Below are 27,657 nucleotides of genomic sequence, written 5' to 3' on the forward strand. Positions count from 1 at the left end.
TTACACAGGTTACAGCTTGCATGGACGGACGGACAGACAGACAGTCAACGGGATTTCAACTTTTCTCGTCACCCTGATCATTTATATACATATATATAACCCATATCTAAAGTGTTTAGTTTTAGGTAGTAGCAACTGGTTGCAAGAGTATAAAAATTTTGAAAAAGAATTCAACATTCATTGTTCGACGAAATCGTCAAAATTTCGTATCTTATTAATTTATTTTAAAGGTCATAACTCACTTAGCACTTTATTTTACTTGTCGTCAACGAAAATTATATATAATATAATATAAACTCAACCGGAGAGGCCAAATTCGAAATAGTAAGTTTACTAAGAAATCTATCCGATTTTGATAAATTTTATGTCTATTCCTTCAATAGAAGGAATTTTATGTGATTTACGTCCGCACGGTCGGACGGACAAACTACTACCCAGATTTCAACTCATCTCATATTGATCATTTATAAATATACAAATATATGTATAATTTTTAGGTTTCATGAACAACCAATAGGTGAAAAAAGATTTTCTACTCGGTGTAATATGGGGTTAAGTATAAAAAACAAAAAACTCCAGGCACTGTATTTCCCAAGAAAGTATACCTTGTGTCTCCTTGAAGCGATACTTTATCTATGATTTCTATTTTGTTTAGTTCTAAATATTTACTCGAAAATTCCTGATATTATTAATGTTAAAATATTTTCTAGAGTTAACTACATCTTTTTCGAATAATAATGGTAGTATATTCCTAACTTAATAAGTAGTTTTTAATATTATCGCGACCTTATATTATATAACTAATATAAAATAATTATTTAACTAATCATTCTTAGATTGGCGACACAGCGTCTAATATGGCTCTTTAGCATACAAAGTACTGTTTCAGCATGTGCCAACACTTGCTCCGGAACCAGAAGTCAACTTGAATAACACCAAAAATTTGTCCCTATCTGCGCATACATTATTGCACTTCCTTCCGGTCTTTGTTTCTCTCCCTCAAAGCTTTTTTCCGCTCATATGAGTGAAATTTTAATACCATTTTATGTGAATGAAAAGAAAGCTTTAAAATTTAACTGAGTGAAAACTGATTTCATTTAAGCATTATTTGCTAAACCTTATATCCGACCATCATTTCTTGACTATGATACTGCTTTTGTAACAAACAAGTTTGCTACAAATTTCTCCATGTAAATTTATGCAAAAGCAATTAATCATAGTCACACATACTCGGGGGTAAAAAGAGAAAATGGCTGTCAGGGTGAGAAACTGACTCAACCCTTGTTGGCACAGGGAATTATATGCAGAATATATAACACCATAGTATAGTATATATTGCTAAGTACATAAATTTAAATGTTTAACTTCTCTTCAAATCGGATCATAGTTTAAAATTATTGATTTTTTAATTTAACTAAATAGCAATAGCAATTAAATATACTAGACGTCAAAGGAAAATTGATACAAAAAAGTAAAGAACACAAATTCGTCACTCAATGTGAGTCACTCTATATAATTTTCCTACGATTTTTCTTTCATCTTTAAGTCCTATTGAAATAATTGTGCAGGTATGTTGAATTTAGTTTCTTCTATTTATTTATTTCAGTGCAAAAATGTTAATTTAAAATGCAAAAGATTTTCGAAAAAATTCATTTAATAAATTACAAATTTAATTTGAGAAACATGAACAGTTCAAAAATATACAGCTTAAAGGTATAATACTAACTGCTTATTCTCAGTGAAGTATATATAATAACGTAATATAAAAGATTTGTTCAAAGCAAACTTAGCTTGCTGTATTCTGATTATAGTGAAATAATAAATATAATTTCCATACGAACTATTAAATCCGATATATAAAATAAGTTATATGTTGATGTCTATAAATTTAATAACTAGAGCTCCCTAGAGAACTGGTCAACCCTCTAGCACCTTTTTAAAATGTGTTAGAGAGCGTTTTGCGATTTGCTATATATATCAACCCATTATACTAAATCTTACTTCGTCAGTTGAGTTTATATCACATATTTCTCATTTAAGGATGACATATAAAAGAAAATTGTGTTAGTTACACCATCTATAACTCAAGAACGGCTTAACCGATTTGGCTGAAAAATGCTAGGGAGGTAGCTTAGAACCAGGGTAAGAACATCTTTATCTCGTTGTGTCAAAATTTAATACAACTCTTAAATACAAAAATTATATTTCAAATCATAAGCATTTGTTTAAAATTCATGTTTGTAGGAATCATTTGAATATATGTATGCGTACAATTTTTAACATATTCTTCCTCAAAAATAAAAAAATTGCTAAGTATTTGGAATAGTAGAAAGGAACTACAACCAAATAAGCAGTGAAAGAGATTATAACGCTCAGTAATCAGTCGTTGAGTGTGTATTATACCTTTCCACGCCTGAGAACCGGTTCATCATGTGCAGTCCACTAGAATGACTGTCGATTGGACTCCAGTAAGAAATGATGGAGCTACATATGTTTCTATTGTCACACACCGACGCAAAAATTATGTTTTATTACGATTAAAGAGCACTCAAACACTTTTCAAAATCAGTTATTCGTTGTTTCTGTTGGATTATGAACTTGAGAGGCACCCATTTTGCACAGAGCTTTCACCTCCCTGAGCCCAAATTCAACAGTCTTTTCACCCAAAACGCAATGCTTTATTAACACACGAAATGCTTTATGATCCATTTTTTTGCAAACTAACACAAGTTGCTTTACAAAAATGCTAAACCTCATTAACTGATAGTTATAATCCAACTAATTGAAATCATATAAATGGTAGCAGTAGTATTATTTATGTATCAGCCACAGTGAAGCGTGGACGGGTCCTTTAGTATTTTAATAATTATGATATACAAGTTTAAACATTTTTTAAAAAATGCGTCAAAAATTATATCAATACAAGCAAAGAGAACGCTAGTTTCACCAGTTGTGGTATTAAAGAAGATCTGTTCTTCCACGCCTATGTTGCAATATTTATAGTTAAGTCGATTTAAAAGTGAAAGTAAGGGCTAATGTACTCATTTACTAAGTATTTGCGAAATTGTTATAAGGGTCTTAGTAAACTTACATAGTTGCGTTTAAATCTAAATTTTTATTTAACTTTTTTTCAAAATAATTCTTAAATCTTCCACCCATCTTCACATCTATTTCATTTCATTTTCTCTCCATTTATTGCGTTCGTTTGATTTCTATTAGAATTACCATAGACAAGAAGAAAAGGGGGTAGTTTGGAAGCAACCTGCTCACTGTTGTTGTTTTTATTATGGTTGCGGCAATGTGACAGCTGGACTACTCATCCGTTTGTTATAGGGCGAATACCCACACCATTAATCTATCTCCCTATTTTTGTTGTAATGCCTATGTAGTTGTTGTAAGGCGAATGGCCGCCATGCAACAGCATCAGCATTAGCTGAATATATTTTGGGCGCATGTGAAATAAAGCAGCGTCATCGAATAGTAGCCATATACACACATGCACACACTTACAAACACACAGCCACATTCAAGCGTAATTGTCACGTTCATGTGACCGTCGGCCGTCTCCTTTAGTTGCTAGGTGTATGTATGTGTCGCTTGCAGTGAATATGCGCATGTGGCAGAGTTGAAAGCAAAAGCAAAATGGCAATATGGCTTTTTGGAGCGAAAATAAATCATAGCAGAGACGACACCATGTTAAATTGGAACTTTTTACATACCCTCGCCGCCTCACAGGTCTTTTCATGCTATATACTCTGTCTTCCTCTTGGTAAAATCGTATGCACTTATTGTACAAACATGTATACATACATTCTACGTAATTTGGCTTGTGGATACATTTATACACATTGATGGTATGCTTCAGCGGACTTACATGAACTTATTTGACTAAATTTAAATTCAGTCGTGTTGCATTTAAATGCGTTGGTTTACCATTTTTGTTGCACTTAAAGTTAAAATTGAAAATACAGTTTTGGTAAAGCCAGACGCAGATTCAACGTATTTACTATTGAAGTGGAAAATAAAATTTCCTTTCCAATGAGATTTGCGAAACATTAATTAATTTTTCATTGCGTCTTTCTGTTTGCCGCCACTTGATTCACTTTAGTGTACGCAGCAGTTTTGGTCGCTGACTGTGGCTGTTGGACATTAAGCAGAGCACCGTAAGAAAACTGTTTAATTAAAATTTAATGAGACAGTACTTACAAGCATACACACTTGCATACGCTCATCATATATTTAAAATCTATTTTTGGACAAAGTAGAAATAAAAACAAAATAGATAAAAGGCAATTGCGAGTGATTTAAGGAAGCTAATATTTTGTAAGCTAATACACGAATTTCGTTGAATTCAAACAACAATGTCACCCAACGTAAATGACTCTTGGTTATAGTTGTATAAATATTATATACAAGTATGTACATATATTGGTTTATAATGTTTAGTGACAAAACCTGCTTGAAAAGTTCGAGTAAGACAACTTTATTAAGCTTTGTTTAACACACATTTTATTTGGAAACCTAAATATTAAATATCACTCAATCTGAATAGGCAAGTAATAATATGTAAGTAAATGCTCTACGGCGTCATAGCCAATATTGATTTCCAGGCTCTCCATTAGAGTAGATTAGCCACGTTCTTTTATAAGATGGGCAAGGAACTAATATTTATAATTAAAAAAACAAAAACATATAATATAAACGACATGCAACATTAAAATCTCTGTTTTAACTTAATATTAGATTAGCACGAATTTTTTCAAACATGTATATATAACAAAATATATACGAACATGCAAACAAGTAAGGTAGGATTAAATTCGGGTGTAACCTTTAATTTCATGTCCTTACAACTTATAGAGATCAAAGACCGGAGAATTCTTCAAAATTATCTGTGTTTGCTAATACCGCATACTTTTAATATGCCCATACTAAAAAAATGTTCCCTGGGTTTCATAAAGTACTACCTCACATACAATAACCAATTATAAGAGAAAAAGTCAGCCGGTGAATTTTTAATTTACACTTCGCTAGTTTTTCAATTGGTAAATTTTTTTTTAGTAAGTTGGTTATACTGTCAGTGACATCAATGCTAAATTTCGTTTGTGTCGTTTTTTTTCTAATTGCTATGATGACTGGAAAATTCGTTAGCATAAATGTATTGCAGCTTGAGGGGATTACTTTGAAGGAGATGAAATGGACTAAATTCACCTTTCATTTGCTCACAGTAGTATAGGGGCTAGGCCAAGTTTTTGCGTAATTTTATCTATTTCAGGCAAAAAGATATACTGTTATAAGTAAAATGCGCTTCCTCATTTTCATTGAGATAACTCACATATTGGAGTATATATCCGGTATAAAGTCACCCAAAAGTTCGAAAAACTTTATATAAGGTATATGGGGCTCAGGGAAGTATTGACATGATTCAACCCATTTGTAGCACAAAGACATCCTATTATTAGGAAAGGTTCAATTCAATTATAAATCTGACACATTTACCACTATTTACGATAAAAAGTCAATTACAGGTACAGGGGTCCATATATTCGGTATCATAAAGCTTGAACAGTTTTTGTTGGACTTGGACATAATTCATTTTTCGTGCTAAGTTGTATCCCGCTATATTAATTGCTTCTTGATTTGTACACTCGAAAGGAAAGAATGAGATGGAATTTAAAACTGTGTTGTATGAGAAGGAGGCGTGGCCAAAATCCAATTTCGCCCATTTTAAAACTGTACTCTATAAGTATGTCATATATTATGAAATATGTATTTTTACCTAAAAGTGGGCGGTGCCACGCCGATCGTCTGATTTCGACCTGGCTCCATTAAAATTCTTATAATATTTGCGGTAGGCTAATTTGGTTGCCGCTTAAGTGGCGTAAAAGAGATGTACAATAAACTTATTAAAGGATAGGCCACGCCCACTTTTTCTCTGCTTTTACTCAAGTTACAGCTTGCACTGAGGGACGGGATTTCAACTTTTCTCGTCACCCTGATCATTTATATATGTATATATAACCCTATATCAATCTCGCTTAGTTTTAACGTACAACCGTTAGGTGAACAAAAAGATTATACTCTGTAGCAACATGTTGCAAGAGTATAAAAACAAAAGTTTAACTTGCACACCGTCGCCGAAACGCTTTTTTCAAATATCCACACCGAACACACCTTTTGGCTATTCGAAAAGGGTTGAATGGCTAAAGCAGGTGGGAAATATCTTATACCACCCAAGTTGCTTTGTGCATACGTTTCATCCCTGTTGGGCAGATACGAGTCGTGCGACAAATATGAATTCATCGTCTGAAACACAACGAGTACTAGACAGTGCAGTTATATCCTTTTACGTTAGTGTGGTTTAGATTTTGTTGTTTCATAATGAATGAGCTTCGAAGGTTAAAGGCGTATTACTGTCGAGTAAATTAGTAAAATACACGCAGACCGATTTGAGGGCCAGAAGTAATATGGTCGAGCCTACAAAGCTATAGCCGAATGGAAGCTCAAGGGGGACAGAAACAATTTTCGAAGGGAAGGGCGGTATACTCCCTTATTCCTCCTTATTCCATCTACGCCTTAGAAGAGTAAGAAATGAATTATGGTATATGGTGTGGTGGTAGGATTATGGTGTTTTATGCTTTCAAAACTGATTGAGTTAGGCATGTTCTCGCTGACTGCACACATTTCGTTTACACATATACATATATAAAGCATTTGTGTTTGTTAAAACTCAATGCGTATGTTTGCAATGTTTGTAGGGCTTGCATGAGTCAATGATGTTTAAAGTGTGTTGTATGCATACATTTGGTCGTCTGAGATACAAGGTCATTCAAAATTCAAGGCGACATTTCTGAGTTAAGATAAATTAGTGTTTTTGCACTTCTAAAACTGCAACTCAGCTGAGCAAAATGAAGTTAAGTGATTTACTGGAAATGAAATATCGGCATCGGCATTTTACATAATACATAATATGGCCTATATATCAAATATAATTTGAATTCATTTGCAAGTGATAGTTTTCTTTCCTTAACCCCCGCTAGGAGATACAACATTTAACATCATATAACATGGATTCAAAAATTAAAGAGTTGAAGGCAGTGTTGCATGGAACATTTAAAATAAAATGATAAGAATATATCGAAAGCGATCAGAATCAGCGCAGAACAGAAAATATTTTACATGTCACTAATGAAACCATAAGACTTACCATTGGCATGGGAGGTCACAAAAATAAAGGCGTATTTGACCAATGTATTTCTCAAGAATAGGCTTACTTAAACTAAAATATCAGAAAAGGATTCCTCTTAGACCTAATAAGATTAGTAGAGAGTCCCTTAAGGAAGCTCCTTTTTCCTCAAACTATTTGCGTGTTCCGAAACATTTCTATTACAACCTCGTAATTTTAAACCTCCTGAGTTTAATAAAAATCGTAAACGTAGTAAAGGAACAAATGTTTATGTTATTTACTTATATCCACATATCTTTAGTGTGCTTACTCAAAGGAAAACAAGTAAAAAGGGCTTAGTTCGGGTGTAATCGAACATTCTATACTCTTGCAACTCTCAAGAATCAAAGACCAGGAAATTCCTTCAGGTGCTGGCAAACCTTACATAAAAAAATTTGCAAATCCATTGTTCGAAATCATGAATAAATTACAATTAAATTTCCTGGACTTATGTATATTGAAGCAGTAAACTTGGACTTAATTTTTATACCCATGCAACCAGTTGTTACAGAGTAAAATAGTATTGTTCACCTTGCGGTTGTACGTATCTCCTAAACCTAAGCGATGTAGATATAGGGTTATATATAAATAAATGATCAGGATGACGAAAAAAGTTGAAAATCACGAGTTCGTTGCTGGGCGTAATAGGATCACTGCCACGCCCATAAAACGTCATTAAGGGGTCAATAGGGTAATATTTTTTCAATTTTTTTTTATCACTTTTGTATTTTCTGTTCCCCTATACCCTTAGAATTAATGTAGAAACCCACTTTACCATTGGAAGATTTCGAAAAATGCCTAAAAATAATAATTTGGGGTATGCTTTTTCATTACCTCAAACTTTAAACGCGTTTTTCGCAAAACTCACTTTTTTAAACTGGCGGACATGAATCCGGTCGAACTATTCAACCGATTTGCTTAATTTTTTTTTAAATGTTCACAAAACGCCCGGTTATCGTTTCATACTTTTTTATAATTTATTGACAATGTTATGACAAAATTTATGTGAAAAACATGGGGAAAAATTAAAAAAAACGTTAATTACTTTTTTGTTTATTAACATTTTTTCATGATTCTAGTAGGGATGATAACCATTCGCGTACTTTTTAAGAATAAATTGGGGTTTGTGCTTTGTGAGAAATCGTGTCCGCCAGTAAAAAATCGCATCTCATTCACCCAGCCACTTCTCCGACAGATGTCATCAATAAATTCCGAAAAAATTTGTTTATACACTCCACGATATACCTCATGATATGTGAAAAAAAATTCTATTGTGGAATACAAATTTCTATAAAAAAAAATGTCAAAACAAAGGCCAGATTACCCTACTGACTCCTTAACAGAAAACGTATAAAGTGCCATAACTAAAGACTAAATTAAGATACAGTGGAACTTCTTTATAGTGAACTTCCCTACAATGAAGCTCTCCCTATAATGAAGTCATTTTGAAGACACAGCTTTTTGGTTCTACTTTCGGTGCATTTTTGTCTCCTTATAATGAATTTCTATATAGTGAAGTTTTCTATATAATGAACAAATTTTACTGCTTGAAAATCAAGCTTCATACGTTTTTGTCTCCGTATAGTGAATTTTTTCAAATATGTTTTCGGTTACACTCAATTATTTGTAACTGCGTATTCTCAGAAATAAACGAAATGTAATACGGGGAATCCAAAAATGAAAATACATACATACTACATATGTACATTGTAGTAGGAGTTCAGTTGTGTTAAGAAATTGAAGTAAAAATGACGCATCGAAGCAGCATTTCCCTTGAAAAAAAGCTATTAATTATTAACAAAGTTAAAGAAGGGAAGGTACGAAAAAAAGATATTGCTAATCAGTTTGAAATACTTCCCAGCACTTTACCAAATATTCTAAAAAATAAGGAAATGATTTTGAAAAATGTTGAAGATGCGGCAATTAGCGTAAAACGTAAAAGGCTTCGAACTTGCCAGTTTGAGGATATTGATGAAGCAGTGCTGAAATGGATAGTCGTTGCACGTGGTAAGAATCTTCCTTTATCTGGAACAATATTGAAGCAAAAGGCCAAGGATTTTGCTAAAGCACTAGGGCACCATGAATTTGAGGCAAGTACCGATTAGTTAGATAAGTTCAAAAAACGCCATGGTATTGTTCAAAAAAACGTTATGTGGAGAAAGTGCTGACGCCAACCTACAAAATCGCGAAAAATGGGTAATGAAAGTTTTACCAAGATTGATTGAAAATTACAACGCAAACGACATCTTTAATGCCGATGAGACTGGATTGTTTTTCAAATGGCTGCCAAATAAAACACTGACATACAAAAATGAGCAATGCTTTGAAGGAAAACAAAGCAAGGAGAGAATAATTGTCATGGTGGGAAGCAATATGACTGGATCGGAAAAACTTAAATTGCTTGTAATCGGAAAGGCGAAGAATCCGAGGTGCTTTAAGGGAGTAAAATCGTTAGATGTCGATTATGAGTTTAACAAAAAAGCATGGATGACCAGTGAGATTTTTACTAAATGGATTCTAAAGCTGGACAAAAAATTTGGTAAACAAGACAGGAAGGTCTTACTTTTTGTTGTTAACTGCACTGCGCACCCTAGAGATGTAATAGACAAGCTAAAAAACATTCAGCTTGCTTATTTTCCTCTCAACATGACTTCGTTACTGCAACCAATGGACCAAGGCATTATCTACAACATGAAACAACATTACAGGAAACGTATTTTAACTAATATATTGGCTCAACTGGATGGGGGAACTTCTGTTTTTACCATAGACTTACTCCACGCTATTCGAAATTTAAGCTCTGTATGGGATGTCTATGTTAAACCAGAAACAATTCCCAACTGTTTTAGAAAGGCAGGATTTTCAAAAGATGCCATGCAGAATCCATCTGAGCAGTGGGATGAAGAAGACCTTTCAATAGCGGATTTGGCTGCTTTGCAGTCTTCATTTAAAAAAGTGACAAATATCGAGTCATCATTTGAGGACTATGTCAATGTTGATATTGATGTGCCGATCTCGGAAAACCCGTCCGAGGAAGATATCCTTAGCAGCGTTCTAGAAAGTCGCGGAGTTCCAGCTGTACCTGGTGAATATTTATTTTTGTTGTAACCAAACAAATATTTATGTAATAAACATAATTTCTTTTTTTTCCTTTTTAGATATCGATGAAGTCGATTTGGACACTGAAGAAGAAATGGCAGATACTGATGAGGCATTACCTACATTAGGACAAGTTTCTTCTTCCATTAACTGTATTAGAACCTTTGTGGAGATGAAAAGTGACGTACCGATTAATGTTTTTAACTGTCTAAATGATTTGGAAGCTTTTGTTGAAAATGAAAAATGGAAGAATGTAATTCAAACCAAACTTACTGATTATTTTAAATAAAATTACAAAAGAAAAAAATGAATTTCTATATAATGGAGTCTCCATATAGTGAAGCGATTTTCAGGTCCCCTGCGAATTCACTATAAGGAAGTTCCACTGTATAAAATTTTAACGTGGCATAGGAAATAGATGAAGCAAGGGGCACCTGTGGCTAAAAAAATTTGAAAAAGGGGCATATCTCCTAAACCAATAAAGTTACAATAACCAAATTCTCCCACTACAACTATTATTAGAATTACTACCGACAGTGTGTAAATGTATAAAATTGGAAGATAACGGTACAGTTAACAATTCCTGAAAGCGCTATGAATCAATAACTAAAAACGCCTTAGACATTAATTTTTACCTCCGAGATGATATGAGAGGCTTTTATGGGAACCGGTATGAATTGGACAATGAGCGTGGGAATTTAGTACGTGGCATTCTTGTCATATTCCTATGTCAGAATTCGAAAATGGACGAAATCGGACAACCACCACGCCTGCTTTCCATATAGCACAATTTTAAATTCCAAATCCAACACTTTTTTAACCCGAGGTACCGAATATTTGGACCACAGTACATATGGTTAACTTTTAATCGAAAATATCGGTCAAAACCTTATGTGTCTGTCAGTAAAGGAGTTATATACAGTATATGTTCATATACAATTGCCTGGATTTCGATTATCTGTTTAACGTTTTACACCTTAAAGTATTTTCCTAGCTTTGATTCTTGCAAGGTGCAAGAGTATGAAATGTTGAGGTACACTAGAACTTAGCCCTTTCTTACTTGTTTATTTGTAAAATCGCTTCAAATACTTTCTCGAGTATACCTATTCAATAAGAATACCTCAATTAGAATGGAATCAGGAATTCAGCCTCTTCGACCAAATTAATATCACATACATCTCAGTTGAAGGGGTTTTGAATATAATTTTAGCTAACTAAAATGACATTTAATATAAATTAAGGGAATACTAAATTTGGTTTACGATTTCATCGAATAATGGATTTTTAATTCTTTCGCAAGAGTTTTAAATCCAATCAATACCTGAAGGTATTTAGCCGGCTTTGATCGCTGCCAGTTGCGATAGAATAAAATGTGTGGTTACACCCGAATTTAGCCCCTCTTTACTAGTTATATATGTATGTAATTCTTTCAACGATTGCTATAAATTAATACATAACAACACATCGATTAATACAACTCTATTAATCCTGAAAAGAATATAAATTAAAAAAATAACAATAATATATATGTATATTCTAGCTTAATATCTTTCGTGTTTCAGTACGTTTTGCCGTGTTTTTTAAGATTGAAGATTGGGTCACATTAATGATAATACGTAAGCATGTATCAACATATCATAAACCCATACAATATTTATCTTTAAATGTAGTTATAATCAGTATACGTTTGCTGTAAATAAATTAGTAAGTAGAACTACTTTCAATTTCATGTCGGAACACTACGGCATGTTAAATACTCTTAAGTGTAGGAAAATAACTTTGTCACAAGGCATAAAATGCCTAGACCACACATGAATTCAAATAACAACAATTATAACAAACAAGCAAAAAACGTCAACTTCGGCTGCACCGAAACTATCATACGCTTCACGGGTACATTTTGGGTATAAAAAGACCTTTATCTCGATTCAGGGATTGTAGCGATGTCCTAGTGAAGGCGCTTTATCAAATTAAAAAGTTTTACATACAAACACTTGAGTTTGATCGGTTGGTTTTTATAGCAGCTATATGATATAGTTGTGCGATATCGAGGGTTCCGAATGAGTATAACATTTCAAATCGGTATCTTCAAAACTTAGGTCCGTATATACAGGCGGACCAACAGACTTGGTTAAATCGACTCAGCTCGTCACACTGATGATTTATGTACTTGACAAGTACTCCGTTTCTGTTCGGGTATTACAAACATCATAGCATTAAGTAATACACCCTGTTCGGGATATAAAAAGAATGATGAAGAGTATCGAAAAGAAATACAACTCTGCAGTACGTTTCACAAACAAACGCAATTAGTAATTCAAGCAACGGAAAGCTTTTGGCGTTGTGCATGTCATGAAGAACAAATAAAAAAATTACTACTACTACATACTATAAATACTAAATAATAATTTCCTTTTAATTTTATGGCTTTGCCGACACTTTTGCGAAAGCATATAATTTGACAACACAAAATATGGCTCTGAAGGTATTTACACATGTAAGCAAAAAAACACATTCGTGTATTAATATGTACACATTTGTGGACGTGTAGAAAAGCAAATTTGATTACCATACCACAAGAAAGAAGAAAAATTTGTAGGGTCAGTTGTTCGTAGCTGAACTGAACATGCCAAGATACGGACTTCTGATCTAGCATTTTTGAATGACGTTAGCCACAAGATGACTACAAATTGTAAAATTTAGAAATGTTTTTTTTTTTTCAAACAAAATAACCTCAGGCAATAATAATTGTTAGTAGTAAAGCAGTAAAGGTGTGCAGTATGTTTAAATAAGCTTTGCATTTTGATGAACTGCTTTAGGAATCGTCTGACAAACGCCGACCACTCAAACCCATTCACCGCGCTAAGCTCATACATACCTACATATGTACATTAAAAACTCGATTTTATCCCATGTGTCTGGTGTTTGTGTTAGTTAGTAGCAAAGGTAACAACGGAATCATCGAGTGTAGTACTTGTAATTCATTTTATGACACTATTAAGAAAGACAAAATCAAAAGAAACAGAAAAAACGTTAACTTCGGTTGCACCGAAGCTATCATACCCTTCACAGATACAAAAGATTCCCATCGTTCAGTTTATATGACAGATATAGACTACAGGAATCCGATCTGAACTATTTCTTCGGAGATTATGTTTTTGCCTTCGAAAATAAGCCATGCCAAATTTCGTGAAGACATCTCGTCAACGGAGAAAGTTTTCCATACAAACACTTGATTCCTATCTTTCAGTTTGTATGACAGCTAGAGTATAAGCTGTAGTGGTCCGATATTGGCGGATCCAATATCTGATAAGCTTCTTAGAAGGGCGTTTGCAAAATCAGATCGATATCTCAAAAACTAAGGGACTAATCAGCTGCAATGCGTATGCAGATTAAATTGTTAATAAAACCAATCAAGATCCGTTACTGAGAGTGCTAAATTTGAAACGACGCGGCTTATTTATCCTTCAAGTTTTCCAACATAGAAAAAATTAGTGACTGAAAAAATAAGGAAACAACGGGAAAAGTACGATACTCATCGCAGCCGTGAATTTTTGAATTTTTCGCCTATGTGATATTCTATCTCTAATTCATTCATCGATCGATCTGGCAAAGTCATCTAGAGAATTATTGGATGTATTTCAACTGAGTTTGCTGCTTTCAGAAAAATATGTGCTTTGAAAACAAAAGAAATGGAAAATCGTATTGACTGATTGATAGATACTTAAATTCAAAGGCCTTTTGGAAAATGACAACGTCGTGCGACGTTTGAAGCTCAAAGGTGAACTTAATCACTTGCAATTCCATTGGAGACAGAAGCAAAAGTCAAAAGACAACAAGTTATCAACTACTGCATTGGAGACGTTGAAGAACTGCCATGTAGATTTCAATACACGAACTGACTACAATATTATATACTGCAAGAAAGTATGTCACCTGCACGTTTACGATTTATAATGCATTTTCTCAAATTAAGAGGATTTGATATCAGAAGGTCGATTTGAAACTTTTCCACCTTGATATTAAACTGTGGGAGGATGGAACCATGTGTTGAAGTTCGCGCAAGTGGGGAAAGTCCTCTGATTGCCATTCACTTGGGAGTGGCCAAAAACGATTCTTTTACATATGGCTCAAGCCGCTCACGACTTCCGGTCTTTAACCAAGTATCCTCTGAGTAGCGAGAAAACATCCATTTTGGTGAGCGCTGGGTTTGGGACCCGCCACGTAAAAAACACTACCAAGGAAACGAAGAAAACAGCCTCGGATAAGAGACCTTTTGATGACGACCATGGCAAACGAAAAAACGAAATAAGGATTACGATTTGAGGGCATTCACCTGGAATGTCCGGTTCTTTAATAAGGTACGTGCCGCTGCCCAGCTGGTTGTTGTCCTCGTTAAAGAGAAGCCTGACATCACCGCCGTCCAAGAAATGCGAAGGACGAGACAAAGCGAGTAGGTCCTTGTGGCATATAAAGGAGCTCCAATTTGGTCTGGGATTCGTGGTGGGAGAGAAACTTCGTCACCGAGCACTGACATTCACCCCGGTGGATGAACGTCTAGCCAAAATCAGTATCACAGCGAAGTTCTTCAAAATATCTCTGATTTGCGCCCACGCCCCGACGGAAGAGAAGGACGATGTGACTAACGATGCCTTCTATGACCGCTTGGAGCTCTCCCGCCACGATATCAAAATCGTGCTTGGCGACTTTAACGCCAAGGTGGGCAAAGAAGGTATCTTTAGCACTATGATCGGTAAATTTAGCCGACGATGGAGCAGACTCTTCATTTGACCGACCATGAAGAAGTTAGAGTTGCAATTACCCGTTTGAAGAAAGAAAGCGGCGGGGAAAAACTGATAAATAGCATGCGTGAGCTGCTTTATAGAATATAGACGGGCGGAAGCATGCCCGACGATCGGAATTTTAGTGTTCTCTGCCCACAAAAAGAGAGACCCCACAATCTGCGCCAACTACCGTGGGAAAAGCCTCCTCAATGTCGGATATAATGTTCTATCGAGCGTACTGTGTAAAATATTACAGCCCACTGTCAACAAACTGATTGGATCTTATCAGTGTGGCTTTAGACCTGGAAAAGCAACAACTGACCAGATATTTATCATGCGCCAAATCTTGGAAAAGACCCGTCAACACTCACCACCTCTTCGTCGTTTTCAAAGCTATCTAAATTTGGTATCCCCGCAAAACTAATATGGCTGTGAAAATTGACGTTGAGCAACACCAAAAGCTCTGTCAGGATCGGGAAGGACCACTCTGAGCGGTTCGATACCAAACGAGGTTTCAGACAAAGCAGCTCTCTATTCTGCGACTTTTTCAATCTAGTATTGGAAAAAATAATTCGAGGTGCAGAGCTTAATCGAGCGGGTACAATCTATTATAAGAGTGTACGGCTGCTGTCATACGCAAATGATATTTATATCGTTGGTCTCAAGACAGGATAAGGAAGCGAAGCAACTGGATCTGTTAGTGAACGAGGGCAAGACGAAATATCTTCTGTCATCAAACAAACAGTCGTTGCACTAAAAACAATGTCTGCCTCGAAATTCAACTCAGAATAACTCCTGCCAACAGGTGCTACTTCGGACTTAGTAGGCAATTGAGAAGTAAAGTCCTCTCTCGACGAACAAAGGCCAAACTCTCACTCATTATTCCTGTCCTGTTATGGTACAGGGTAATGGACGATGACAATATCTGATGAGTCGACGTTTCGAGTTTTCGAAAGAAAGGTTTTGCACATTGGCATATATAGTTCGGCGAATTAAAAGTCAGCGGCTACGCTGGCAAGGTCATGTCATCCGAATGGACGAAAACACTCCAGCTCAGAAAGTATTCGACGCAATACTCGCCGGGGGAAGCGGGGAAAGAGGAAGACCTCCACTCCGTTGGAAAGACCAGGTGGAGAAGAATCTAGCTTCGCTTGGAATCTCCGATTGGCGCCACGTTGCGAAAAGAAAAAACGACTGGTGTGCTGTTGTGAACTCGGCTATAACCACGGTGTCTACGCCAGTAAAGAAGAAGAAGAAGTATTAAACTGGATAAAAACTACTATATTTATGATATTAATCCTCATGTTTCAAGTAAATGTTTATTTCCTCCCCCAAAACTATTTCTGGATCCTCCTCTGATATATCTACATATACTTCTAAGTACATAGTGAGAAGAACTGACCGTAGTACATACAATGTACAAGATATTTGCAACCATGTAACAGTTTTTGGGTCGTTTTTTGGTGTGACTGGAACTTTTAATAGAAAGTTTATATTTCGTATGTGAATTTTGTCCGTATCCACTTTTTCATTTTTTTCGTTCTTTCTTTGAATAATGATGTAGTTGGCATAATCTGCTTGTGGCGCAAATTAAAATAAACGATGTGTCAGATCCTAAAAGGTCAGATTTTACGTTGGCTACATGCTCGGACGCGTCATTTCAATTTGCTTTCATTTTGTTGTATAACAAATGGCCTTACTTCTTTAACCTATTCCTGCCACCCGCTTATGCCGCTTTTATCGATAAGCTTAACAACGTCAACGCCATCAGCCGGTGTTTTCGGTTGCTGATACTAAGCTAATACAACACAACTTTCAACTGACTGTCGAAGCTTTTGGATAGGTAGCAATCACTATAGACGCTTGGTCATGTCCGTCATGTATCGCGTTCAGCAGTGTATGTTAGAGTGAAATTGAATGATAAGAATCAGACGTGCTGTCATCTGCTTTGTTGAATTTTTGTTAATTTAATGGATGTAGATCGGCGGTGTAGATGAAACGGTGATACATCATAGCAATATAGATTGCATATCAAAATAGCAAAAGGTAGCAAACATTTATTTTAGGATTCTATCAAAGATGTGCGAAATAGGCACGACCTTCTTTTGTACTACATCTCTTAATGAACATGTATAAGTGTAGATGTTTTTAGTGAGTGAAAATGCTTTTCAAATTACGCAATATTTTATTTCAACCTTAAATTTGTCATAACAACCAGTCAATATTCTTGGGAAATCATTAATGTTCTTCACATGTTTAGACATTTAAGTATATGGTGCGACTCTTCTTTAATTACTCTGTCTGAAGCTCACTGCAACTTATCTAACAGAAGACATTTAAGTACAATCAAAATAGAACACAAAAAATACATACACATAGTCGTATTGAACATTTATTGACCCGAACTATCTTATTGTTTATTTCCGAACGATTGACTTACACTGTATAAACACATAGAATTTGCTTCACTATGTTTTTTTATACCCTGCACAGGGAAAATTTGCCACGAATTTTGAAACATACACAACACATTATATGTACATATATGTATGTACTATATATATTTGATCAGCGTCAGGAGCTGAGCTTTAGCTTTTGCTTTGTCTGATTGTCCGTCCACCCGCCTGTTTTTATATACGCAACTAGTCCCTCAGTTTTTGAAATATTAATTTTAAATCATGCTCTCATCCTTTTCGTTCCAAGAAACTGCACATTTGTCTGAACCGCAGATATCGGACCACTATAGCATATAGCCGCCACACAAACTGAACAACAAAATAAAATCTTTATATGCAAAGCTTTTTTATTTCATAATATTGCAGAAACTGCTAGGTAAACAATATTGATCGACTTTAGTATGAGGAATATATCAATCGCCGCGAAGCGAAGTCTAATGAACTTTCCCTTTTGTCTGTCTTATTTGCTGTTTTGAATATTTACAATTATACAAATGCTATACAAATAACATTTGACAGCATGAATTCGCCGTCGCCGTTATTGTACAAAGCTTTACTGGACTACATCCTCTACACCTATCATCAGTGAAGATTATACGCTTTTACATACTATGAAAGAGCTTTTTGAAATTAAGTACAATGTTTAAAATGCCAAGTCATACTCATAAGTTGAATAAATTTAACTCATGTAAAACAGTTTTACTTTGAAAAGTCACGTCAAATTGAAAAGAATAACTTATAACGTATTTATACATATGTATGTACGTATATACAGTCCTTTATTTTTTTTTTTACAATTCTGTGAACTTCAATCCATGTCCTAGTGTTGCCATATAGGTTGAAAATCCTTCAGAGCGCTACCTACACTTCATTCTGTGCACTAACTGCATATCCTTGAAGCACAATGGACACAAGCGGTTTGTGTCCAAACTAAAATCATTGTATCGTAGCCTCTTCAAGATAACAACAGAGGTCGCTGCAAATAAAAAATTTCACAAGAGATATAACAAGCGCTATAATAAGGAAAGCTTTCATAGCCATTCGAGGACAGGGAAGCAAATGAATTTCGCTACGATTTGCTAAAGCAAAAGTATTCCGCCCATCTGGAAATAACTTTTGCATATTTGTTAAAAGCTTTTGCAAGGAACAACGTTTATTGTTTTTCTCAAATACATTCCTGCTTAACAAGTTGCACGCCGATAAAGAAATTATGGCGTTGTTTGCAAAATATTTCAGAACAGCAAAATTTGACCCAAATTTGTCACCTATTTTAAATATACTGACACTTACTTATGAGATCATAATAGATATTAATCGATAGTCGGTTTTTATACTCCTGCAACCAATTGCTACAGAGTATTATAGTTTTGTTCACGTAACGGTTGTACGTATCACCTAAAACTAATCGAGATAGATATAGGGTTATGTATATATATACATATGTACATATGTATATAATCAGGATGACGACAAAAGTTGAAATTTGTTTGAATCCGATTGTCCGCCCGTCTGTCCGTCAGTGAAAGCTGTCACTTAAGTAAAAATTGAGATATCTCGATGAAACTTGGAATGTGGGCTCCTTAGTACAAAAAGGAGTTCGTAGATGGGCGTAATCGGACCACTGCGACGCCCACAAATCGCCATTAACCAAAAACATATAAAGTGCCATAACTAAGCACTAAATTAGGATATAAAGCTGTAATTTGGCACAGAGGTTTGCAGTAGCAAGGAGCACCCGTTGGAAAATTTTTTTTTTAAAAAGTGGGCGTGTATATCCTAAACCACTTAAGCTACAACAGCCAAATTTTCTGAGTACGAATCTTATAAGAATTTCTATCGACACCATGAAAATGTATGAAATCGAATGGTAACCCCGCCCACTCCCCATATAACGGTACAGTTAAAAATCCCTGAAAGCGCAATAAATCAATAAATAAATACTCCAGTGATATTAAATTTTATCTCTGAGATGGTATGAAAGGGGTCTATGGAAATTGGACGATGGGCATGGCACCGTCACGTAGACAAAATTTACTACGTGACATTCTTCTTATAATCTTATGTCACGTTGTGAAAATGGATGAAACCACGCATACTTCCCATATAACACAATTTTAAATTCCACTTCATTGGTTCGGTTTCCACTACACAAATGAAGAAGAAATTAATGTAACGGGATAAAACTTTGCCCAAATAATGTATTTGATGTCTGCCACCTTATGACCAAAAATTGTGTAAATCAAATAAAAGCTGTTCAAGACCCTAGGTACCGAATATTTAGACTCCGGTAAAAATGGTTGATGGAGTCATGTGTAGAAGTTCACGCAAGTGAGGAAAGTTCTCTGATCGCCATTCACTTGGGAGTGGCCAGAAACGATTCTTTTACACATGGCTCAAGCAGCTCACTACTTCCGGTCTTTGACCAAGTATCCTCTGGGTAGCCTAAGAACATCCGTTCGAAGGTGAGCTAATGTGAGAAGGCGAAACATTCCCTACATAGGGTTGTGCGCTGGGCTTGGGACCCGCCACGTAAAAAACAATACCAATGAAAAGGAAAACACATCCTCGGATGAGAGACCCCCCTTTTGATGACGACCATGGCAAACGGAATAAGGACTACGATTTGAGGGCATGCACCTGGAATGTCCGGTCCCTTAATTGGGAAGGTGCCGCTGCCCAGCTGGTTGATGTCCTCGCAAAAATAAAGGCTGACATCACCGCCGTCCAAGAAATGCGATGGACGGGACAAGGACAGAGACGAGTAGGTCCTTGTGACATTTACTACAGTGGCCATATAAAGGAGCGCAAGTTTGGTGTTGGATTCGTGGTGGGAGAGACACTCCGGTGAATGAACGTCTAGCCACAATCCGCATCAAAGCGAGGTTCTTCAACATATCGCTGATTTGCGCCCACGCCCCGACGGATGAGAAGGACGATGTGACCAAAGATGCCTTCTATGAGCGCCTGGAGCGCGCTTATGAGAGCTGCCCCCGCCACGATGTCAAAATCGTGCTTGGCGACTTTAACGCCAGGGTGGGTAAAGAAGGTATATTTGGCACTACGGTCGGTAAATTCAGCCTCCACGACGAAACATCCCCAAATGGGTTGAGGCTGATTGACTTCGCCGGGGCCCGAAATATGGTTATCTGTAGTACTAGATTCCAGCATAAGAAGATTCATCAAGCTACCTGGCTATCTCCGGATCGAAAAACTACCAACCAGATCGATCATGTTGTGATAGATGGAAGACACGTCTCCAGTGTTTTAGATGTGCGTGCGCTCCGAGGTCCTAACATCGACTCGGACCACTATCTTGTTGCAGCTAAGATTCGCACTCGCCTCTGTGCAGCAAAAAACGCACGCCAACAAACACAAGGAAGGTTCGACGTCGAGAAGCTGCAATCACAACAGACAGCCGAACGATTTTCTACTCGGCTTGCACTCCTGCTCTCTGAGAGCACTAGTCAACAACTCGGTATAAGGGAACTGTGGGACGGCATTTCAAATTCCTTACGTACAGCTGCAACCGAAACCATTGGTTTTCGGAAAGAGCAAAAGAACAGCTGGTACGACGAAGAGTGCCGTGTCGCAGCGGAGAGAAAACAGGCTGCCTACCTCGCCACGTTACGATCGACCACTACACGTGCGGGATGGGGTAGATACCGAGAGTTGAAGAGGGATGCGAGACGCATTTGCAGACAGAAGAAGAAAGAGGCCGAAATGCGTGAGTACGAAGAGCTTGATAAGCTGGCCGACAGGGGTAATGCTCGAAAATTCTACGAAAAAATGCGGCTGCTTACAGAAGGTTTCAAGACCGGAGCATACTCTTGTAGAACCCCCAAAGGTGATCTAGTCACTGATGCCCAGAGCATAGTTAAATTATGGAGGGAACACTTCTCCAGCCTGCTGAATGGCAGTGAACGCACAACACCAGGAGAAGGAGAACCCGATTCCCCAATCGATGACGATGGAGCAGACGTTCCATTACCCGACCATGAAGAAGTTCGAATAGCAATTGCCCGCCTCAAGAACAACAAAGCGGCAGGGGCCGACGGAATACCGGCCGAGCTATTCAAACACGGCGGCGAAGAACTAATAGGGAGCATGCATCAGCTTCTTTGTAAAATATGGTCGGACGAGAGCATGCCACGATTGGAATTTAAGTGTGCTATGCCCAATCCATAAAAAAGGAGACCCCACAATCTGCGCCAACTACCGTGGGATTAGCCTCCTCAACATCGCATATAAGGTTCTATCGAGCGTATTGTGTGAAAGATTAAAGCCCATCGTCAACAAATTGATTGGACCTTAGCAGTGTGGCTTCAGACCTGGAAAATCAACAACCGACCAGATATTCACCATGCGCCAAATCTTGGAAAAGACCCGTGAAAGGAGAATCGACACACACCACCTCTTCGTCGATTTCAAAACTGCTTTCGACAGCACGAAAAGGAGCCTCTTTTATGCCGCGATGTCTGAATTTGGTATCCCCGCAAAACTAATACGGCTGTGTAAACTGACGTTGAACAACACCAAGAGCTCCGTCAGGATCGGGAAGGACCTCTCCGAGCCGTTCGATACCAAACGAGGTTTCAGACAAGGCGACTCCCTATCGTGCGACTTCTTCAACCTGCCCCTGGAGAAAATAGTTCGAGCTGCAGAACTAAACAGAGAAGGTACCATCTTCTATAAGAGTGTACAGCTGCTGGCGTATGCCGACGATATTGATATCATCGGCCTCAACACCCGCGCCGTTAGTTCTACTTTCTCTAGGCTGGACAATGAAGCACAGAAAATGGGTCTGGTAGTGAACGAGGGCAAAACGAAATATCTCCTGTTATCAAACAAACAGTCGTCGCACTCGCGACTTGGCTCTCACGTCACGTGACAGTCATAACTTTGAAGTGGTAGATAGTTTCGTATATTTGGGAACCAGCATTAACACCACTAATAATGTCAGCCTGGAAATCCAACGCAGGATTGCTCTTGCCAACAGGTGCTACTTCGGACTGAGTAGGCAATTGAAAAGTAAAGTCCTCTCTCGACGAACAAAAGCTAAACTCTATAAGTCGCTCATAATTCCCGTCCTGCTATATGGTGCAGAGGCTTGGGCGATGACAGCAACCGATGAGTCGACGTTACGAGTTTTCGAGAGAAAAATTCTCCGAAAGATTTATGGAGCTTTGCGCATTGGCCACGGCGAATATCGCATCCGATGGAACGATGAGCTGTACGAGATATATGACGACATTGACATAGTTCAGCGAATTAAAAGACAGCAGCTACGCTGGCTAGGTCATGTTGTCCGGATGGATAAAAACACTCCAGCTCTGAAAGTATTCGACGCAGTACCCGCCGGGGAAGCAGAGGAAGAGGAAGACCTCCACTCCGTTGGAAGGACCAAGTGGAGAAGGACCTGGCTTCGCTTGGAATATCCAATTGGCGCCACGCAGCGAAAAGAAGAAACGACTGGCGCGCTGTTGTTAACTCGGCTATAATCGCGTAAGCGGTGTCTACGCCAATTAAGAAGAAGAAGAAGAAAAATGGTTGACTCTTCATCGAAAATGTCGCTCAATTTGTGATATATGTATGTATATAGCTGAAATTAAGGGAAAATCTTTATCTTATAAAGATATGTCTGTATGTGAGAAATGGGTTGAATCGAATCAATACTTTCCGAAGCCCCCATATACTTAATATAAAGATTTTCGATTTTCCGGGTGCCTTTGTACGGCATATATCGGTCAATATGTGAGTTATCCAAACAAAAATAAGAGAGCGTGTTTTATTCATAACAGTGCATATTTGCGCCTAAAATAGATAAATTTGAGCGAAAACTTGGCCTAGCCCCTATATAACTAATATCAGGATTTTCGAACATCCGCCTGACTTTACTCTAAATTATTGGTGTTACACCTTAAAGTATTTCCCTGACTTTGATTTTTGCAAGTTGCAAGAGTATAAAATGTTCGCTTGCACTCGAAAGTAGCCCTTCCTTACTTGTTACATGTTGTTAGCATCTCAAACGCGTAAGAATTACAAAAAAAGAAACAATTTCAAATAAATTTAGTAAATATTTTGATTCTAGGTCAACATTTTAATTATTTATTTTTTATTTTTTTGACAACTGTGCTTATTTACTACGGTATAGAAAATTTAAAATTTTTATCGACATGTTTATTTTCATTCAACTTTATATACTTACATATCTGAATAACGAAATGTAGTAGCTAGCTAGATCTGTTCCTTTTCAATTGAGAAATTTTTGTGAGTGACACGTAATGAATTGCAAAATCGTCTTAAGTCAAAAAAATTGTCTCTATGTAATTTAAAATCTCAAAAAAAGTACTGAATTGCTCTTTTTATTATTGTAAATTTTTTAAGTACTATTACATCTTTTCAAATATTAACAAATATTCAAAAATAACATTAATAAAAAAATGGGATTTTTTTGCCGATTGGTTTACTGATGTTAATGTCGATTATTCTTATATTGCACCTAACAATTAACACTTTTAACACTACCGACTTGTGAAGTGGCAAAGAGAGATACTTAAATATAGGTACATGGGAATGTACGAATACATGATGTCGAACCAACTGCATACATATGTCATCCAATCCGAGAACGGTATCCTTTCATTTACCCGTTTAAACGAGACAGTGTAGTGTTAAATCTTTAGAAGCCAAAGTGAACGACTTTGCACAGCAATTGACACAACTCGCTTTAGAGAGAAGTCGTAACGTTTAAAAAACAATAGCGGCAAACCTCAACAAGTTGAATTGTTTCCATGAAACCTACACTTAAGAGAATAGTACTAATGGTTTCTAAATTGTAATTTTTATTAAATAGCAACTTATTATAGTTACATATATACATATTATACATACATATATCGATCGTAATTTGAAAGCCGTGAAACTATAAAAGAATATTTAATTTTTAATCAATATAGATGATGTCATAAGTGGAAGTATAAGGAGTCATGTATGAACTCTTCAATGCAACCAAGTGACATTTTCATTTATAATTTCAGGACCAAGTTATCCTGGTTTCTGTACTTTTGCAAAATATTTCGTTATTTCCCAAAGCAAAAACAAATGGACTAGATGTTGGCAAAATTCAATTCAAAAAGCAAAAATCCGCAACAATTCAAGGCATTTATAAACATTTTAATATTGAATATAAAATAGAAATATTCTAAAATTATATTTGGGTTCATCTTTTTAAGTGTATCTACAAAAAAGTATAGATAAGCTCATTTCAAAGATTTCGAGTGTGAAGAACAAAGCTCCTCTATATTAAATTTAACGAGGATGCCGCTTATAAAGTCAAAGGCTGCGAACAAAGAAGATGCTCATACATATACCGAAGTTACCATATCTTGTTTGTTTGTATAGTATATTTGGTTACGCTTTAGTTGACAGCCAAGGAAAACGGTGGCATTCGGTTGAATGGAAAAAACTTGGCAGCAGAAAATACTATATCACCATTACTGTATTGAATATAGCCGCCTGGCTCGTTCAATAATATGATAAGCTTAGACATTTAGACAGCCATTGGCTTTACTTAAGAGGTTTATTCCCAACGTGAACGGTAACCGATTCCGACTGCCTCAGCTTCAAACGAAAGTAAAAGAACAAATCTGGGAAAATTTACAATAAATTGGTAGAAAAGGTGTAAATTGCAAAACAATGTACGCAAGTTCAGGCCGTTGTTTGCATGGCGGTATTCCATATCCATTATCTGTATGCATAAGTTTACACATATGTATATGTGAAAAAAGTACATGTAGAAAAATCGAGGCAAATGGGACTTTTGCCGAAATCTCAATCTCTCATATAAAAATGAAAAAAACAAATGGGTTTATATATTTTCTAGCCCCGTTTGACAAATATGAATTTCTCCGTTCTTCTTCTTCTTTATTGGCGTAGACACCGCTTACTCGGTTATAGCCGAGTTTACAACAGAAGTTCTTTCTGTCTTTTAATTTGCTGAACTATGTCAATGTAGTCGTATATCTCGTACAGATCATCGTTCCATCATCAAATAAGATACTTGTCGTTGCCAATGCGCAAATCATCTGCAGAACCTTTCTCTCGAAAACTCGTAACGTCGACTCATCAGATGTTGTCATCGTCCATGCATCTGCACCATATAATAGAAAAGGAATAATGAGTGACAGCTTGGTCTTTGGGAGAGGACTTTACTTCTCAATTGCTTACTCTGTCTAAAGAAGCAACTGTTAGCAAGAGTTATTCTGCGGTGAATATCGAAGCTGACATTGTTGGTGTTAATACTGGGTCTAAGATAGACGAAATTATCTACGACTTCAAAGTTATGACTCTCAACAGTGACATGGGAGCCAAGTAGGGAATACGACGACTGTTTTTTTGGTCACAGTAGATATTTCGACTTGCCCTCGTTCACTACCAGACCTATTTGTTTCGCTTCTTTATTAAGTCTTGAGAAAGCAGAACTAACGGCGCGGATGTTGAGTCTAATACGGCATCAGCTGTACACTCCTATAAACGATTGTGCCTTCTCGATTCAGCTCTGCAGCTCGAATTATTTTTCCAGTAATAGATTGAAGAAGTCGCAGAATAGAGAGTCGGAGAAGTGCTTCACGATCCTGAAGGAACTTTTGGTATTGTTCAACGTCAGTTTACACACGTATCAGTATTACGAGGATATCAAATTCAGAGATAACGGTATAAAGGCAGCTCCTTTTCGTGCTGTCAAAATCAGCTTTGAAATCAACAAAGAAGTGGTGTGTGTCGATTCTTTTTTCACGGGTCTTTTCCAAGAATTGACGCATGGTAAATATCTGGTCAGTTGTTGATTTTCCAGGCCTAAAGCCACACTGATAAACTTAATCAGTTTGATGACAGAGGGCTGTAATATTTTACACATTACGCTTGATAGAACATTATATGCTATGTTGAGAAGGCTTATTCCACGGTGGTTGGCGCAGATTGTGGGGTCTCCCGTTTTGTGGGCAGAGAACACTTAAATTCCAATGGTTGGGCATGCTTTCGCCCGACCATATTATACAAAGAAGCTGCCGCTTTTTCAGTTTTTCGCCGCCTTATTTAAATAGCTTGGCCTGCAATCCATCGGCCCCCGTAGATTTGTTGTTCTTCAGACGGGAAAATGCTACTCGGACTTCTTTATGGTCGGGCAAATGGAACGTATTCTCCATGGTCATCGATTGGTTAATCGGATTCACCATATCCAGGTGTTATGCTTTCACTGCCATTCAGCAGACTGGAAAAATTTTTCTTCCGAAACTTTAGTATGCTCTGGGCATCAGTCACTAGATCCCCTCAGGGGGTTCTACAAGAGTATGTTCTAGTCTTGAAAGCTTCGTTTCGTTGCCGCATCTTTTCGTAGATCTGTCGGCCAGCTTATCAAGCTCTTCGTACTCACGCATTTCGGCCTCTCTCTATTTTTGTCTGCAAATACGTCTCGCTTCGCTCTTCATATCTCGGTATCTACCCCATCCGGTGCATTTTGTGGTCGATCGTAACGTTGCGAGGTAGGTAGTCTGTTTTCTGTCCGCTGCGACACGGCATCCGTCATCGTATAGGCTGTTTTTTGCATTTCCAGGAAACCAATGGGTACTTTTGCGGGTAACTTGGCTTCAACAACTTAGTGGTCCGAGTCGATGTTAAGACTTCGGAGCGTACGCATGTCTAAAACACTGGAGACATCTATCATAACGGGATCGATCTTGATGAATTTTGCTATGCTGGAATCTGATACTATAGATAACCATATTTCAGGCCCCGGCGTAGTCGATCAGCCTCAACCCATTTGGGGATGTTTCATCAGGGAGGCTGAACTTACGACCGTTACGCCAAAGATTCCTTCTTTACCCACTCTGGCGTTAAATTCTCCGAGCACGATTTTGATATTTGGCTACCCAGAGGATACTCGGTCTAAGACAGGAAGTCGTGAGTTCCTTGAGCCAATATGTAAAATAATCGTTTCTGGCTACTCCCAAGTGAATGGCAATTAAAAAACTTTCCTCAGTTGCGTGAACTTCTACACATGTATCCATCCTCTGTCACTCTAATATAATTGATGCCT

At 37.0% G+C, this 27,657-nt stretch overlaps 2 protein-coding genes across 3 annotated transcripts in view; both read left to right on the forward strand.

Annotated features, from left to right (window-relative positions):
* The window catches only part of LOC126757503 (homeotic protein antennapedia), a 199,245-nt gene that overhangs the window by 32,754 nt on the left and 138,834 nt on the right, over positions 1-27,657 (forward strand). The gene's annotated exons all lie outside the window — the stretch shown is intronic.
* On the forward strand, positions 9,872-10,613 carry LOC126751542 (tigger transposable element-derived protein 6-like). Its single transcript, XM_050461893.1, has 2 exons — positions 9,872-10,310; positions 10,384-10,613. Exons 1-2 carry the CDS (start codon positions 9,872-9,874, stop codon positions 10,611-10,613), a joined length of 669 nt encoding a protein of 222 aa, XP_050317850.1.

Source organism: Bactrocera neohumeralis, chromosome 2, assembly GCF_024586455.1.
Source record: "Bactrocera neohumeralis isolate Rockhampton chromosome 2, APGP_CSIRO_Bneo_wtdbg2-racon-allhic-juicebox.fasta_v2, whole genome shotgun sequence".
NCBI classification, from domain to species: Eukaryota; Metazoa; Arthropoda; class Insecta; order Diptera; family Tephritidae; genus Bactrocera; species Bactrocera neohumeralis.

What these genes read in the sequence shown, in the direction of transcription:
- LOC126751542 (XM_050461893.1), top strand. Translation starts at nt 9,872, where the DNA reads ATGACTTCGTTACTGCAACCAATGGACCAAGGCATTATCTACAACATG. An exon ending in CGGAGTTCCAGCTGTACCTG is followed by an intron (nt 10,311 to 10,383) that starts GTGAATATTTAT and finishes TTTCCTTTTTAG; the next exon opens with ATATCGATGAAGTCGATTTG.